This window comes from Callorhinus ursinus, unplaced genomic scaffold (genome assembly GCF_003265705.2).
Source record: "Callorhinus ursinus isolate GAN/ISIS: 27379988/994484 unplaced genomic scaffold, GSC_fseal_2.0 scaffold25, whole genome shotgun sequence".
In the NCBI taxonomy this organism is placed as follows: domain Eukaryota; kingdom Metazoa; phylum Chordata; class Mammalia; order Carnivora; family Otariidae; genus Callorhinus; species Callorhinus ursinus.
Genome location: NW_027397087.1, coordinates 40,952,252 through 40,967,385, shown reverse-complemented (window position 1 = coordinate 40,967,385; position 15,134 = coordinate 40,952,252). Strand labels below are relative to the sequence as shown.

The following is a 15,134-nucleotide window of genomic DNA, read 5'->3' as shown; positions in this document are numbered from 1 at the left end:
CACAGCCTCACTCCCCCCACTCTCTTCACCTTCCCTCAGGCGGGTGGGACATCTAGTTCTGTGAGTGTTCTGTGCAGCTGTAGGTCTTGGAGCTTTTCCACATGCTGTGCACTGGCAGGCCAGGCCTGCCTGCCACACTTCTCTTCCTCCTTAAAACCCATCTCTGAGTGAGCTCCCAGCCACCACTCTCTCCTCTCTAGACCGGACCGGAACTGCCGCGAGGCCCCGATCATTCGTGCCATGGGGCCGCTGGGCCGTGAGCGTTTATGTGTGTGTCCCCACGAGGGCCGCCCAAGCCTGGCCCTCAGCAGGCTCCCCCTGGAGCTTGTTGTGTGAAATGTCATCTGCAAGCCCGCAGCTGATCAAAGAATAAGACGAGGCTGGCAGATACCACGTTTTCTCGTGTGGGTCCCTGCAGCCCTCTGAGCTCAGGCCCATGTGGCAGCAGTCCACTCCAGAAACCCCTCTTGACTTTCAGCTCCCCAGGTTGGTGTTTGTGGAATCCAGAATACAAGAATATAATAAAAGAATATTCTTTTTGGGAAAGTTCTCTGGAAGTCAGCAGCTTTTGCCCACTTGTTTCACTTCCCAAGGACAGGAGGGACGGTGTCCCTCCCAGGAGCTTCCTCCCTGATCAGGCAGAGGGAGCTGGAGGAGCCACTGCTGGGCAGCTTCTTGCTCTGCCCGCGGAGGCGGGGGGCTCCGTGTCACTCGCAGTCCATCTGGAGGCTGTAGCTCGCCTAGGGCTTGGGCCTGCTTGGTTCTGTTCCCTTTTCGTGTGTGCTCGTCTGTAAACACCTGAGCTCGGGTGAGCACTTCCAGAACAGCCCATGTCCTGTAGCACCTCTCTCGTCAGGATCCTCAGCTCTCAAGATAACAGCATGGCCATTATTACTGCCCCTCAGCCAGTGACCTCCAGACCCTCGACACCTGATGCCCCATTTGGGCCCCCAGGGAGTGAAGATCTGAGTTTGGAGAGTCTGCAAACAAACTAAGCCTTTAAAATAATCCCACACGTTCTAGGAGTTCCTGCCTCTCCGCTCCCTCCCTCTGCTGACCCCGTAGTGAGCAACTTCCAGGAGGGAAAGCAGGGAGGCGGAGTAAGAAGGGAGAAAGCTGGGTCACACTTGAAGCACACTCAGGGTGAATTTGACCAGCTGTGCGTCACCAGCCAGGATGTCCCAAGGTCTGTGCCGACCCTCCTGGAGACTGGGGGGGGTGGGGTGTCTGAATGAGGCACTCAGGCCTCCCAGAGAGATGCCAAACATGCCCCTCTGGGAGCAGCTGCAAACGCTCCTCCCTTCTAGTCCTGGACCCCCACCCTGCCGTCCGTTATCTCTCCTGTGACACCCCCACCGCCCCCCTCTCTAGATGCATACCTGCCCTACACCTGCCCCGGTCCGTCCGTGCCGCCTGCCCAGTACATTCCCGCACGTACCTCTTGTGCCGCCTCACAAGCAACCTCCAGAGCCATAAACAGCAAAGCCAACACCTCTGAGACGGAGGGCAGATGCAGGGGCCCAGCAAGCGGCGTGCGTGATTCACAGCCTCCAGTGGGCCAGGGAGACAGGGTGTCCCCCAGCTGATTTCTCTCTGACCAGGAGCTGTGTCCAGGGAGGGATTTCCACGACATTAGAAATTACGGCCGGACAAGCTAGGGGTGCTCTGGGCCACTCTGGAGATGGAGAAAGGGCAGCATCTGTTGCTCACAATGAGCTTCAGGCCAGTGAGGGCTCTGAAGTCCACCGTGTCACAACAGTGCACAGGCGGTCGGGGGATTAACCCGCAGAAGTGAGCTGGGAGTCACAGGAGCCGCGGGAGGGGGCCGTGCTCGCTGCGGGAGGGCAGCCCCAAAGGGCGGGAGGGCCGAGGGGTCCCCGCGGTTCAGCAGTTGCTCGCAGGTCAGAGCCAGACTAACGCCGACCAGCTTCTGTTTAGACTTGCTCTGGCACAAATCATTTTTAAAACCCAGGCTGCAAAGTTCCAGGCTTTGGGGCCTGCCAAGTTCACGGTGCCCCTGTGTAGTCATTAATACTTCCCTCCCAAATTTATTAGTCTTGAACCTCGCCCATAATTTATGAATTACAGCCACGGGGGGAGCGCCACAGCGTCCACCGTATATCATGGCCAACGGCGGCGGCCCTCCGTGCTGCACCGGTGCTCAGAGAAACCCCCCAGATGTGCCCGGCGGCCGGTCTGGGCTTTCCCTCTGCCAAGCAGAGCTGGCACCGGCATGGGCCCTTAGGAGAGGAGAGGCCCGTGTGCCGCCGAGACCAGTTGGGGTTTCTGCCACCACTGGCCTCCTCAGGTTCCTCGAAAAGTTAAAAATGGAACTTCCATAGAATTCCACTTCAGCGTATTTATCCAAAGTAAACAAAAACACTAACTTGAGAAGAGGCGCCCCCACATTCATTCCAGCATTGTTCATAACAGCCAATACAGGGCAACCATGTGAGTGTCCAGTGGTGGACGGATGAGGACGATGGGGTATGTATACACAGGGGAATATTACTGGGGGGCACTGAGGAGCCGGAGAAGCTGCAGAGCTGCAGGGCTAGACCTGGGAGTCCTCACACAAGTAGTGAAGCAGCTGATGGGGCAGAGAGGGGTACGGGGATATAAGGAAGGGACGCCAGTGGAAGACTCAGGGCTGGGTTTGAATCTCAGCTTCGCCTTGAACAAGTGACTTAACTCTCTGAGCAGGACTGGCTCCATGGTTGGGTGAGCCCGCTGGTCACATAGGGCCTTGAACTTGGTTCACTGCTCTGCCGTCACCCTCTTGAAATTCTTAATGCTTTTTTTTTAACTGATGTGTAATTGACATATAGCATATTACTTTCAGGTATACTATGTGATCTGATATTTATATATATATATAGCAAAATGATCATAATAAATCTAGTTAATGCCTGTCACCATACATAGTCATAAAATGTTTTTTTTGAGATGAGAACTTTCAAGATTTACTCACTTAGCAACTTTCAAAAATGCAATACATTGGGGCACCTGGGTGGCTCAGTCATTAAGGGTCTGCCTTCGGCTCAGGTCATGATCCCAGGGTCCTGGGATCGAGCCCCGCATTGGGCTCCCTGCTCAGCAGGAAGCCTGCTTCTCCCTCTCCCACTCCCCCTGCTTGTGTTCCTGCTCTCGCTGTGTCTCTCTTTGTCAAATAAATAAATAAGATCTTTTAAAAAATGCAATACATTATCATTAACTGTATTCACCATGCAATACATCATATCTCCACAATTTATTTATTTTATAACAAAATTTATACTTTTTGACTCCATTCACCCAGTTCGCCCAACCCCCACCTCTAGCAACTACCAGTGTGTTCTGTGTCTGTGAGCTCCGAGTTTCTTGTTTTCGTTTTGTTTTTAGACTCCACATAGGTGAGCTCATATAGTATTTGTTTTTCTCTGCCTGACTTATTTCATGTAGCATAATGCCTCCAGGGCCATCCATATTGCAAACGGCAAGATTGCTTTCTTTTTTTATGGCTGAATAATATTCCATTGTGCGTGTGTGCGTGTGTGTGTGTGTGCATGTATACCCCATCGTCCTCATCCGTTCACCACTGGACACTCACATGGTTGCCCTGTATTGGCTGTCATGAACAATGCTGGAATGAATGTGGGGGCGCCTCTTCTAAAGTTAGTGTTTTTGTTTACTTTGGATAAATACCCCAAAGTGGAATTCTATGGAAGTTCTTTTTTTAATTTTTTGAGGAACCGCCGTACTGTTTTCCATAGTGGTTGCAACAATTTGCATCCCACCAACAGTGCACGAGTGTTCCTTTTCTCCACATCCTCTCCAACACTTGTTGTTTCTTATGTTTTCAATTTTAGCCATTCTGACAGGTGTGAGGTAATAGTTCATTGTAGTTTTGATTTGCATTTCCCTGATGATGAGTGATGCTAAGCCTCTTTTCATGTGTCTGTTGGCCATCTGGATGTCTTCTCTGGAAAAAATGTCTATTCAGATCCTCTGTCCATTTTTTAATTGGTTTAGTTCTTTTTGCTTTTGAGGTGTATGAGTTCTTTATACAATGTGGATGTTAGCTCCTTATCATAATATGATTTGCAAATATCTTCTCGCATTCAGTAGGTTGCGTTTTCATTTTGTTGATGATTTCCTTTGCTGTGCAGAAGCTTTTTGGTTTGATGTAGTTCCACTTGTTTATTTTTACTTTTATTGCCTTTGCTTTTGGTGTCAAATCCAAAAAAAATCATTGCTGAGAATGAATTCAAGGAGCTGACTGCCTATGTTTTCTTTCAGGAGTTTTATGGTTTCAACTCTCACATTTAGGCCTTTAATCTGCTCTGAGTTAATTTTTGTGTATGATGTAACATAGTGGTCCAGTTTTGTTTTTTTGCATGTAGCTGTCCAGTTTTCCCTGCACCATTGTTGAAGAGACTGCCCTTTCCCATATATGCACGGGTTTATTTCTGGACCTTCATGCTTTTTGAACAAGGGGCCCCACAGTTATGCTGCTGGTCCTGTCTCTGAGCCCCAGTTTTTCCAAAATAAGAACAGTAGCAGAAGCCTATCTTCCCTGAGAAAAATTGGGCTTTCAGTTGTGGCCACAGCTCTCCTGCATGGCACACAGCAGGTGTGCTCTTTCTGGGCGGGCTGCTGAGTCATGGAGCAGCAAGTTGGAGTCAGGGAGGAGGAACCCCGAACCAGGAACCAGGGCTTCCCTCTGGGCGCTGGGGCTTGTGTCTGCACAGGATGCGGGGTCTTGGCACCCCCACCCCACAGCACAGCTCCTCCCACCCCCTTCAGGAGCCCCAGCTGACTCCCACACTGTTGCTCAACTTCTGCCTTACCAGGCAGGTTGGGGCTCCGCCCAAGGGGCAAACACACATGAGGAGTGTTGCCATGACCAGCACTCGAAGGGCTTTGAGCGGATTAGTCAGGATGCATTTGCAGAGCGCTTTTCCCCCAGGAGGGAAGGCGCCAGGCAGCCAAGAGCAGCTGCCACAAAAGACTCATGACTTCGGGTCGGGAGGGAACACCGGGGGTGGGGATTCGGAGAGGTACCGAACAGCCCTGGGCTAGATTTGACATGCATTATCTCAGTAAGTCTTAGAGCTCAACAGCGTTTTACCTGGGAGGAAGCTGAGGCTCAGGGGGCCTGGGGATTTGCCTGGGACCACAAGTCGGTGGGTTTCGGGTTTGTCCTGAGCTCAGCCCTCAGTGTGAGGTGTTTCCTCCGTGGTCCCAGGGCGCCTTGGGGCTGAGTCAAGACAAACCCTGGGGCGGGGGATTGTTCTTAGGTGGAAAGTGGGCACACCCCTTGTGGAGGCTCAGTGGTGGCCTGTTCCTGGCCTTAAGCCTCTGTGCCTGCCTCCCCTCCTTTGCCCCAAGCCCCCAGGCACCCAACAGTCACCAGCGTCCAGGCAGGTACTAGTGACCGGGAGCGAGGCTGTGTGCCGAAGAATGACAGCGCCTCGCAGAGGGTGAGGCAGACGGTGCCGGGAGGCCCTGCAGGCCTCTCACCCAGACACAGTCGTCTGTCCAGTCAGCAGCACTCTTTAGTGGAGGCTGGCATAGGCCAAGCCCCGTGCTTAGTGCAAGGGAGATGCTGAGTAAAATGTGGCCCCTGCCCTCAGAGGCTCTCGGCCCCTGTGTGGGTGGGGACACAACCCCAGCCCAAGTGGTCCGTTCTGGAGAACTCGAGGGCCTGCTTGAAGCAGAGAGCAGGGAGGGGCAGCGTCAACATTGCTGGAGGAGTCCAAGCAGGCCTCGCTTTCAGATTTGTCTTTTTTTTTTTAGGTTTTATTTATTTGTCAGAGAGAGAGAGCACAAGCAGGGGGAGCGGCAGGCAGAGGGAGGGAGTGGGAGAGGGAGAAGCAGGCTCCCCGCAGAGCAGGGAGCCTGACACACGGAGCTCAATCCCAGGACCCTGGGATCATGACCTGAGCCGAAGGCAGACGCTTAACTGACAGAGCCACCCAGGTGCCCCTCGGATTTGTGTCTTAAAGCTCATTCTGAGGCCCCTGTGTGGGTCCAGGTTTGGAGTAGAGGGAACAAATGCGGACTGGACAAACCTCTGGAGGCCATCTGGGTGGGACCTAGGTTCAGTGTCACACATATCCATGGAGCTAGAATCCTGTTCATTAAACCCACAGATGTCACAAGAGTCCAAAGGGGAAAGCATGAGGTCTGACCTATGGCTGGACCACCAGACCATAGCAGAGGTACCAGGGGGTCCCTCGACTAGTCACAGACTTGGTAGGAGTTGGGTTGTTGGTAAGGAAAGAGAAAGCACAGCGAAGTGACCAGGGTCCCAGCCTGGGTGGGCAAGGAAACCATTCACCAAGATGGAGGTGGAGGGAGAAACTGAGTTCTGTTGTGGACATGTTGTGTCAGTGGTGATTGGAGGTCCTGCAGGAGACGTTGTCCAGTTGACCAGGTCAGCCAGAAGCTCAGGAGAGACATGGGGCTACAGTTCACCTAGCCTAGGTGGTTTTTTCAATGGTGTAGATGAAGATGTGGCATTCTCCATCAACACTGAGATAGGAGGAAGAGCTAATCCCTGACGTGCAGCCAAGATTAAGAGTGCTCCTCAGCACACTGCCCTCTCTGCTGAAACCGGCAAGCTGACATTAGCCTGGGATGAGGAACATGGAGTCCTCCGTGGGGGTGACACAGCCAAGTGCGCTCAGGGCTTGGCCTGCCCCGCCACTGCATGGAAGCCCCGGGCGGCTCATGAGTCAGCGGAGTAGGGCGGTTGCTGTCTGGAGGGTGCTGGGCTGCATGAGGGGAGTGATCCCAGATCTTGGGAAGAACCAGTCTACTGAGTCATCCCCGCCTCGCAGGGCAGTGGCGAGGATTAAAGAAGTATGGTGTGTGCCTAACCCGAGGTGTGGCGCTTCGAAGGCGCAGTGAATGCCGGCTCCCTCCCTTACCCTCCTCCACCCATTTTGGTCACCTCTGTAGCCCGCAGGGAGGCCTTCAGAGTGGGAAGGCTGGAAAACTCGGGACGGGTGGGAAACGGACAGTGGTTTCCCAAAAGAAACTTCTCAGGAGGGCTTTTTAAGTGTCAGAAGGTCTGTCACATAGACAGTGAAGAGCAATGGGCTTAGCCCTGGTAGCTGTGAAGACAGGACCACGGTCTGCAAGGCTTGATTAAACGGAGATGGGCTGTTTGACCAAGGTATGGCATCCTGGGGAGGCCCTGACTGTGCTCCTTGGAGGCAGGGAGTCCTGGCCTCCGTACCCAGCGCGGGGTGGGGCACACTGTGATCCTGCTGAGCACAGGTGAACAAGAGCTGCCCACAGCTGGTTATCCGAGCTGCTCAACAGAGAGGTGGGCACCCCCTTCCCCAGGTATGCCGGCCACGGTGGAGACCCCCATCAGCAGCGAGATGACTCCTGCCCAGGCATGCGGCGACGGCCCCGATGCCTCTGGCCCCCTCCTGCGCTGCTCTCTCCCCTCTTGGAGCTTCCAGAGCTGGTGGAGGTGCCGGGGGCATCCGGCGCAGCCGCTCACGATCCGCAAGAGCCTGCCCAGCCCCTGGTGGTACGGATGAAGAAACTGAGGCCCAGGAAGGGGAGGTGACCTGCTCAAGCTCTCATGGTAGTGGCACGCACAGGATGGGAACTAGGATCTGGGTGTTTTTGTTTTTGTTTTTTTAATAAGATTGCGGTTTCCCTTTTTATAATTTTTTTTCATTGAAGTACAGTTGACACACAATGTTACATTAGTTTCAGGTGTACAACAGTGATTTTACAAGTTTGTATGTTACGCTCTGCTCACGAGTGTGGCTACCATCTGTCACATACCACACTGTTACGGCCATCGACTGGATTCCCCATGCTATGCCCTTTATTCCTGTGACGTACTCATTCCATAACCAGAAGCCCGCAGCTCCCACTCCCCTTCGCCCGTCCTGCCCATCCTCCACCTCCTCCCATCTCTGTGTGTATGGGTCTGTTTCTGCTTTTTGTTTGTTTATTCCTCTGTTTTCTAGATTCCACGTGTAAGTGAAGTGATACGGCATTTGTCTTTCTCTGACTTAGCCTAATACTCTCTAGGTCCATCCATGTTGCCTCAAATGACATGATCTCATCCTTTTTTATGTCCAGTATTCCAGTGTGTGTGTACCACATCGTTATCCATTCATCTATCGATGGACACTCAGGTTGCTTCATATCTTGGCTGTTGTAAATAGTACTGCACTAAACGTAGGGGTGCATGTGTCTCTCCAATTATTGTTTTCATTTTCTCTGGGTAAATACCCAGTGGTGGAATTGTAAGGTAGTTCTATTTTTAACTTTTTGAGGAACCTCCATACTGTTTTCCAGAGTGGCTGCACCAGTTTGCATTCCCACCAACAGTGCACAAGGGTTCCTTTTTCTCCACATTCTTGCCAACACCTGTTGTTTCTTGTTTTGTTGATTTGAGCCATTCTGACAGGTGTAAGGTGATACCTCATTGTGGTTTTGATTTGCATTTCCCTGATGAGGAGTGATGTGGAGCATCTTTTCATGTGTCTGTTGGCCATCTGGATGTCTTCTTTGTAAAAATGTCTATTCAGGTCCACTGCCTGTGTTTTAATGGTGTTTTGCTGTTGAGGGGTATGAGTTTTTTTATGTATTTTGGATATAGCCCCTTATCAAAAATAATTTGCAAATATCTTCTTCCATTCAGTAGGTTGCCTTTTCATTTTGTTGATGATTTCCTTTGCTGTGCACACACTTTTTAGTTTGGTCTAGTCCCAATAATTTATTTTTTCCTTTGTTTTTCTTACTTTAGGAGACATTTCAAGAAAAACATTGCTACAGCCGATGTCAGAGAGATTACTGTCTGTGCTCTCGTCTAGGAGCTTATGGTTTCAGGTCTCATATTTAGGTCTTTCATCCATTTTGAGTTTATTTTTGAGTATAGTGTAAGAAGGTGGTCCAGTTTTATTTGTTTGCATGTAGCCATCTAGTTTTCTAGGTTCTGGGTTTTTCTTCTTCACCCCAGGCCACCTTCTGTGAGTAACTCCCTTGGGATAAATTCTCATGAGTCTGCAGATAACTTCAGCTGAGTTCATAGTTCTGCCCATGTCACAAGGCCTCCGCAGCCACGGCCAAAGGCTCATCCTGAGGGAAGTGACCAGAACCTCCCGTCTGGCCCAAGAGGCCTGGTGCCACTGCCTACTCTCACTGCTGGCCAGAAGCAGCCTCCCCAGCCTCCGCCTGCCCCCCAGGGTGACCTGCAGGGCCAGACAGCATTTACCATGTCAATAATGAAGAGCCATGGAGAGTTGTATTGCTGTGTGATTCTGAGGGAGCTTTGCTGGCTGATCTTGGACCAGGGTCTAGAGCCAGCCTCGGGCCTCTCCCTCAACTCAGGCATTAATGCAAAACACACCTCTCACCGCAGGCATTTAAAGATCAAAAGAGGCCAAAAAAGCTTTTAGGAGCCAGGTCTGTATGTGCTGCCACGCAGCCTCCCAGGGTCCGGCCGATTGGCGTCCACAGTGGTTTCAGGTGTGCCCGGGAAGGAGGTCACAGAAAGCGTCTGGTCCATTCATCCATAGACCACCGCTCCTGGGAGAAGCGTCAGGCATGTGGACTCCTTCAGACTTCTGTAGGAGAGGAAGGACTAGACTCCCATGTGTTTGAAGGCCTTCTGTGTGCCTGACCCCACTCGAGAAATCTGACATTTGTTAGCTCCTTTAATCTCCTTAACGGACAGAGGCTTAGGACCTAAGCGAAAGGTCCTTAGCTAAAACGTGGTGGGGTTGAGGTTTGAAATCAGGTCTGATTCTGGTACCCTTTTAGGACCCTAGGACCCAGGGGAGACCATAGTTGCTAAAGAGCAACCCCTGAGCTCGGTCTGACAAGTTGAGTCAACTGAGTCATCTTGTCATTCTCCAAACCCTGCCAAGTCCCTCGTAATTATCACTTGACCCTGGTCCCTCCCTTCCTCCCCAACAGGCATCACCACCCGTCCCCACCTCAGAACCTGTCAGCCTCACCTGGGCCTCGTTTCTGGTCTTCCTGCCTAAAGTCTGGGACCTTCTGAACTACTCTTCCCACAACCTTGGGAGGGAGTCACACCTGACCATGTTCCAACGTTCCTGTGGTTCTTCAGTGCCCTTGAACAAGGCCAAGCTCCTTGGGGTCTCCAGTCATCTGCTTTTCCTCCCATTCTCAGGCTACTCTGAATTTCTCGCCTCTCCTCTCTCCCATTCCTTCTTTACTCCTGTCAAGACAATGAACCAACATTTCCTTGAGACCCTTGTTCCCATGTCATCTCCTTGGACAGCTTTACACCTCGTCATGCATTATTCACGCAATAACTATTGACTGAGCGCTCACTGCATGCTAGGAACTGCGTAGGTGGGTCGGGGGGGAAGAGCAGCCCCCGGCCCATCCCCATACTGCGTGGGAGACTGGGTCCTCTGATAGGTGAGCCAGTGGGCTGTCACCAACAATCAGCCTCTGCAGCTGGCTGGGTGGGGCCACTAGCAAGGCTTTGAGACTTTTGTACTGAGGACAGTGGGCACCCTGAGACCCTCAGGTAGACTCAGAGACTCGGGCCGTCCTGGCAGGGAAAGCCCTGAGGAACTGTTTCCATCTCAGAGATGGGGGAAACAGGACAGAGAAGGAAAAGGCTCTGCCTATGCCCTATGTCAAGCCAGATGCTTCATGAGGACCTGGGTCCCTGACGCCCAGTCCAGCCCAGCCGTGGGGCGGATCCCCACTGAGGATTGAGAAGCAGCAGAGAGCTCCCGGGCAAGACAAGAGCCTCCTCTCGTGGTGATGGGGAGGGGCGGGAGTACGAGTAAATTGGCCACACTCCCCTTTCTCTGTCCTCCTCTGCGAAGGTGCTGCCGTGAGAGACGACATGAACAGCTATGTCAGCCAGTACTACAACGGGCCCAGCAGTGGTGAGTCCATGTCCGGAGCCGCTCTGCACACACCAGAACCTCTGTGCCGCCCCACGCAGCCCCTAACATTGAGAATGGGGACAGCTTGGCCTGGCGTGCCCATCCCTTGGTGCCTGTGACCATCACTGCAGGCAGAGTTCAAGGTTCAAATACCTGCAGCTTTAGCTCCCAGCAGAGTCCAGCGCCGGGGCTGTGGATGTGGAGGTTGGAGTACTCCGTGATCCCTAATGAGGCAGCATGTGGGACCCTCATATGGAGAGGGGGCTGGAATCAGAAATCTAGGAGACCTCAGCACCTCTCAACCCGAGACCCTCATGGAGTGATCACGATGGGGGTGAGGTAACAGCAGAGTTGGGCTTGAGAAGCAACAGGTGTGGGGCATGTCCTTGCTCGATTTGTTTCATTCTTTCTCTTGAAAGAAGTTTCAGGGAGCCTAGTGGTTTTCATTTGTGGGAAAGGTTGCGTTTTAAAAGAATACCCCGTTTTCCTTAGCCAATGTCTTGGAATCTCAGTAGTTTGTATTTGACACTCCTTGAATCCTTGTATACTCCTTTGTGAGGCTAGAATGTTACATTTTGTGACATGTGTCATGCAGTGGATTGTTTTCTACAATGTCACCCCCTAAAGATCTCTTCTCTCTTTCTCTCCCTCTTTCAAAGCTTCATCCAATCTGCTGATTTCAGAGACCGCCATCTCTAGCTCAGACCTCTCCCCCAGTGCACTCTCCCCACAACTCTGGGGAGAGACCTTGCCCCCACTGCACCCACTGGAATGCAGCCCCTTGGTACTTCTTCCTTAAAGATCTCTGGAGTGTTCTCTGTGCTCACTCTGCAATGCATCCTACAGGGATGACACAATCTTCTGAAGACACAGCTCTGATCATGTCACTCTCATGTTGGCCCCATTTAAAACTGAATGACTCCATCTGACCATGAAGCCCGGATTCCTAGTCCTGGCACCGCCTGCTTTCTGAGTTAGGATGAGCTAGGTTATGCTGCCGTGGCAAATAACCCCAACATCTCCGTGGTTTAAATCAACACAGGTCCATGGCAGATCAGCCAGGGACGCAGCTCCTGGGTTGTCAGCTTTCCTCCAGCACCTAGGGGGCAGAACAGCTACCGTCTATTCTAGAATCCTGCTGAGCACCGGGCAGAGCACAGCTGTTCAGAGAGGCCACAGATCAGTCCTCACAGATGATTGGCCAGTGCGTGTCACATGTCCGGAGAAGTCAGCCAGAGGAGGGTGGGGCAGAATCCTTGCAGGGCCGGGCCGCGAACTCTGGGAAATTGGACCACAGACCCAGGCGTCCCCCAGCAGAGCCCGTGCACACTCGCTAGCTGCCATTTGGGTCAGAGGCGCCCCCATCAGGGCCCACAGAGGTGTAGCAGAGGGTGAAGTGTGACCGGCATCCCCTCCTTTCTTGCAGACAGTGGTGCCCCAGAGCCAGCCTTGTGCGTAGTCACCACAGCCGCCGTCGACATCCACCGGCCCGACCTCTCCTCGGACCTCTGCTCAGTCGACGTGGCCCTGAAGCCCGGCAGCAGTGGCACCTGTGCCAGTGCCATGTCCGAGAGCGCCTCCCGCTCGACTCACAGCTCTGTCACCCGGGCCCAGAGTGACAGCAGCCAGACGCTGGGCTCCTCCACAGACTGCAGTACCGCCCGCGAGGAGCCACCCTCAGAGCCCGGCCCCTCTCCTCGGCCACTGCCACCACCACCCCGGCAGCAGATGGCAGAGGCCGCAGTCCAGGACCTGCTGTCCTCCCTATCGGAGGACCCCTGCCCGTCCCAGGGGGCCTTGGACCCAGCCCCTCCCACCTGGCCCAGCCCCGCGGGCTCGGCCCAAAGCAGCCCTGAGCTGGAGCCCAGGGTAAGTCTTTTCAACCAGAAGAATCAGGAGGGCTTCACAGTCTTTCAGATCAAGCCTGTCATCCACTTCCAGCCTGCTGCACCCATGCTGGAGGAGAAGTTCAGATCTTTGGAATCCAAAGAGCAAAAGTTGCACAGGGTCCCTGAAGCCTAGAGCCTCCAGCTGGGCTGGGTGGGAGGAGGGCCGAGAGCTGTCTGGATGCTCTCCGAGGGCCCCGGAGGCCGCCAGGGGCCACACACAGGGCCTCCCCCAGGGTGCTGCCTGCCTCCAGGGAGGTGTCACGGGGCCAGGAGGCCACATGCCTCAGACCTCAGAGCCCAGAGCTGGCGTCTCCTCGGGCCCTGCTCAGGGGAGGGTGGTGCTCATGGCTGGGGTCTTTTTAAACCATTTTTACAAAAACCAGCCCGTGGCCCAGCTTCAGCAGGGTAGAGCGCAGGGACCAGCCCAGCCTCTTCCGTGGCCTTCGTCCCTGGCGCCCACCCTGGAGCCCTGGGAAGAGCACTGTGAGCAGGGGCTACCTAGCCCCACCCCCAGCCGTCTCATCTTTTCCCGGAATCCGGGGTGGAGCCGACACAGTCACACACAGACCACCATCTGAGACCGCCATCTGAGCCTATTTCGTTCATCCTCATCTCCTTCAGCATGAGCATCTCTGAGTCTTTTCCAGACAAATCTAGTTTTCACCTTCACAGGACATAATGGGATGAATCTGGAGGTGGGTGGGAGGGCCATGGTGGGGTGCAGGGACAGCCGTTTTCCAATCTTGGCTTTAATAATAAAAACCAACTGCACTGAGACTTCTGGTTGGCGGAGGTTTTCCTTTGCAATTGCTAGCCCCGGGGGGAAGAAGCCGGCGTGGCTCTTCCGGGTTTGGGTTGGCCCGGCCTGGTGAAAAGCCACCCAGGGAGGCCCCAGGGAGGCTCCAGGGAGCCCTGGACCCCAGGCGAGAAGCTCTGGCACTGCCTGGCAAGGCAGCTGCCCTGGTCTCTTCCCCCGCCCCCTTCATCTTCCCACCAAAACAGAGCTCGGAATTCTGCCTTCCTGGCTGACGACTCCCACACTCAGCTCCCTGACGCAGGCAGGACTCTATTCCTTGGGTCTTCGAACTCCGCAGGTCCAAAGCTGAGTGCAGCATGTTGCCCAAAGGGAACCTTCCTCGCAGGTTCCCAGCCGGGGCACCAGCATCCACCCAGCTATGAAGATGCGTGGCGTTGGCGCCCTTGATGCCCTTGGCACCCTCCTCCTCCCTCAGGAGCAGTCATGAGCCCCGGCCATTCTGCCCTGCAGACCACCAGCCTTAGACCCCATCACAGCCTTGCTGAGGCCCAGCTGTAGCCTCTGACTCCACGTCCCACTAGTGGGTCCTCCCAGGCTGATGAGCCTGATCAGTGTCTCCCTTGCCAGAGAGGCTCCAGGGATTCTGGGTTTGTAACCCCTATGTTTTGTTTTATGTTTAAGGGAAGACTTAATTTTAATTTCGAGGGCTCACGTTGTCCTAGCTGAACTCAGCATGGTCACAGTCCCTTAGCTTACCTGTCCCTTTGGCTACCCTCCCAACCTGTTCTTTGTCCCCTCCATCTTTGGGTGGTTCTGTGTCTCACTAGTCCCTCACTGTAGGTCAGGGTGTCCTCGGGGCTTCTGTGGCCCCTTGGACTCACTGTTAACAGTGCAGTGTCCCATGGCAGCATCTGCTTCCCTGCCTGCCTTCCCCTGGTCCTCGAAAGCGGGGCTCAGGCCCGAGTCCCATTAGAACCCCACAACCCTGCATAGGGTCACAGGCTTGGGCAGACCCCCTTGGGAAAGACAGCTAAATTGTCAGATATCCCCACCTGCAGGCAAAGAGCTGCATCCTCATATGTGGCGAGATGAGCAGTGTCCACCCGAGCCGTTGGGGAAATCAGAGGCGTTCTGAGTCAAGGACGGTGTCATTACGGCCACCGTTGCTGAGCACTCTACTAAGGCCTCTACTCCCTTGGGCTCCTTTAGCCCTTCCAGCAATCCTGTGGGCAGGTATTTCTAGCCCCATTTTACAGATGGAAGAATCTGGGGTTCAGAAAGGTTTAAGAGACTTTCCTGAGGTCAGACACTAACAGGAGAAGCACTGAAACCGGAGCCCACGTGCACCTGGTCGTGTGTGAAGTGCTTAGGGCTCCCAGGGTTCAGAACTTTTGGAAGCAACGTGCGGCTCTCGGCTCTGGTCACATGATGGGTGGAGGCCCTCACGTGGGTGATCATCTCCTGGGTGGGAGCCACAGGGGCCTGTACTTAGCAGTCTGCCCCTGTGGGGCTAGAAACCGCTCCAGTCCTCAGCCAGGCCCAGCTGGCCGAGCCCTCATCTCCCTGGCCCTGAGGCGAGGGCTGGCTACCCGCCCC

General features: G+C 53.9%; 1 protein-coding gene across 3 annotated transcripts in view; it reads left to right on the top strand.

Moving 5' to 3' along the window:
• The window catches only part of TMEM266 (transmembrane protein 266), a 133,253-nt gene extending 119,779 nt beyond the window's left edge, over positions 1-13,474 (top strand). For 2 of the 3 annotated variants that reach the window (XM_073877428.1, XM_025884192.2), the window contains 2 exons: positions 10,830-10,892; positions 12,319-13,474. In XM_073877428.1, coding sequence (XP_073733529.1) covers positions 10,830-10,892; positions 12,319-12,914 — 659 coding nt within the window. In that variant the 3' untranslated portion in view covers positions 12,915-13,474. The remainder of the gene's footprint in view (positions 1-10,829; positions 10,893-12,318) is intronic. The other variant, XM_073877427.1, reaches the window with a different exon arrangement.
• The last annotated feature ends 1,660 nt before the right edge of the window (positions 13,475-15,134 follow it).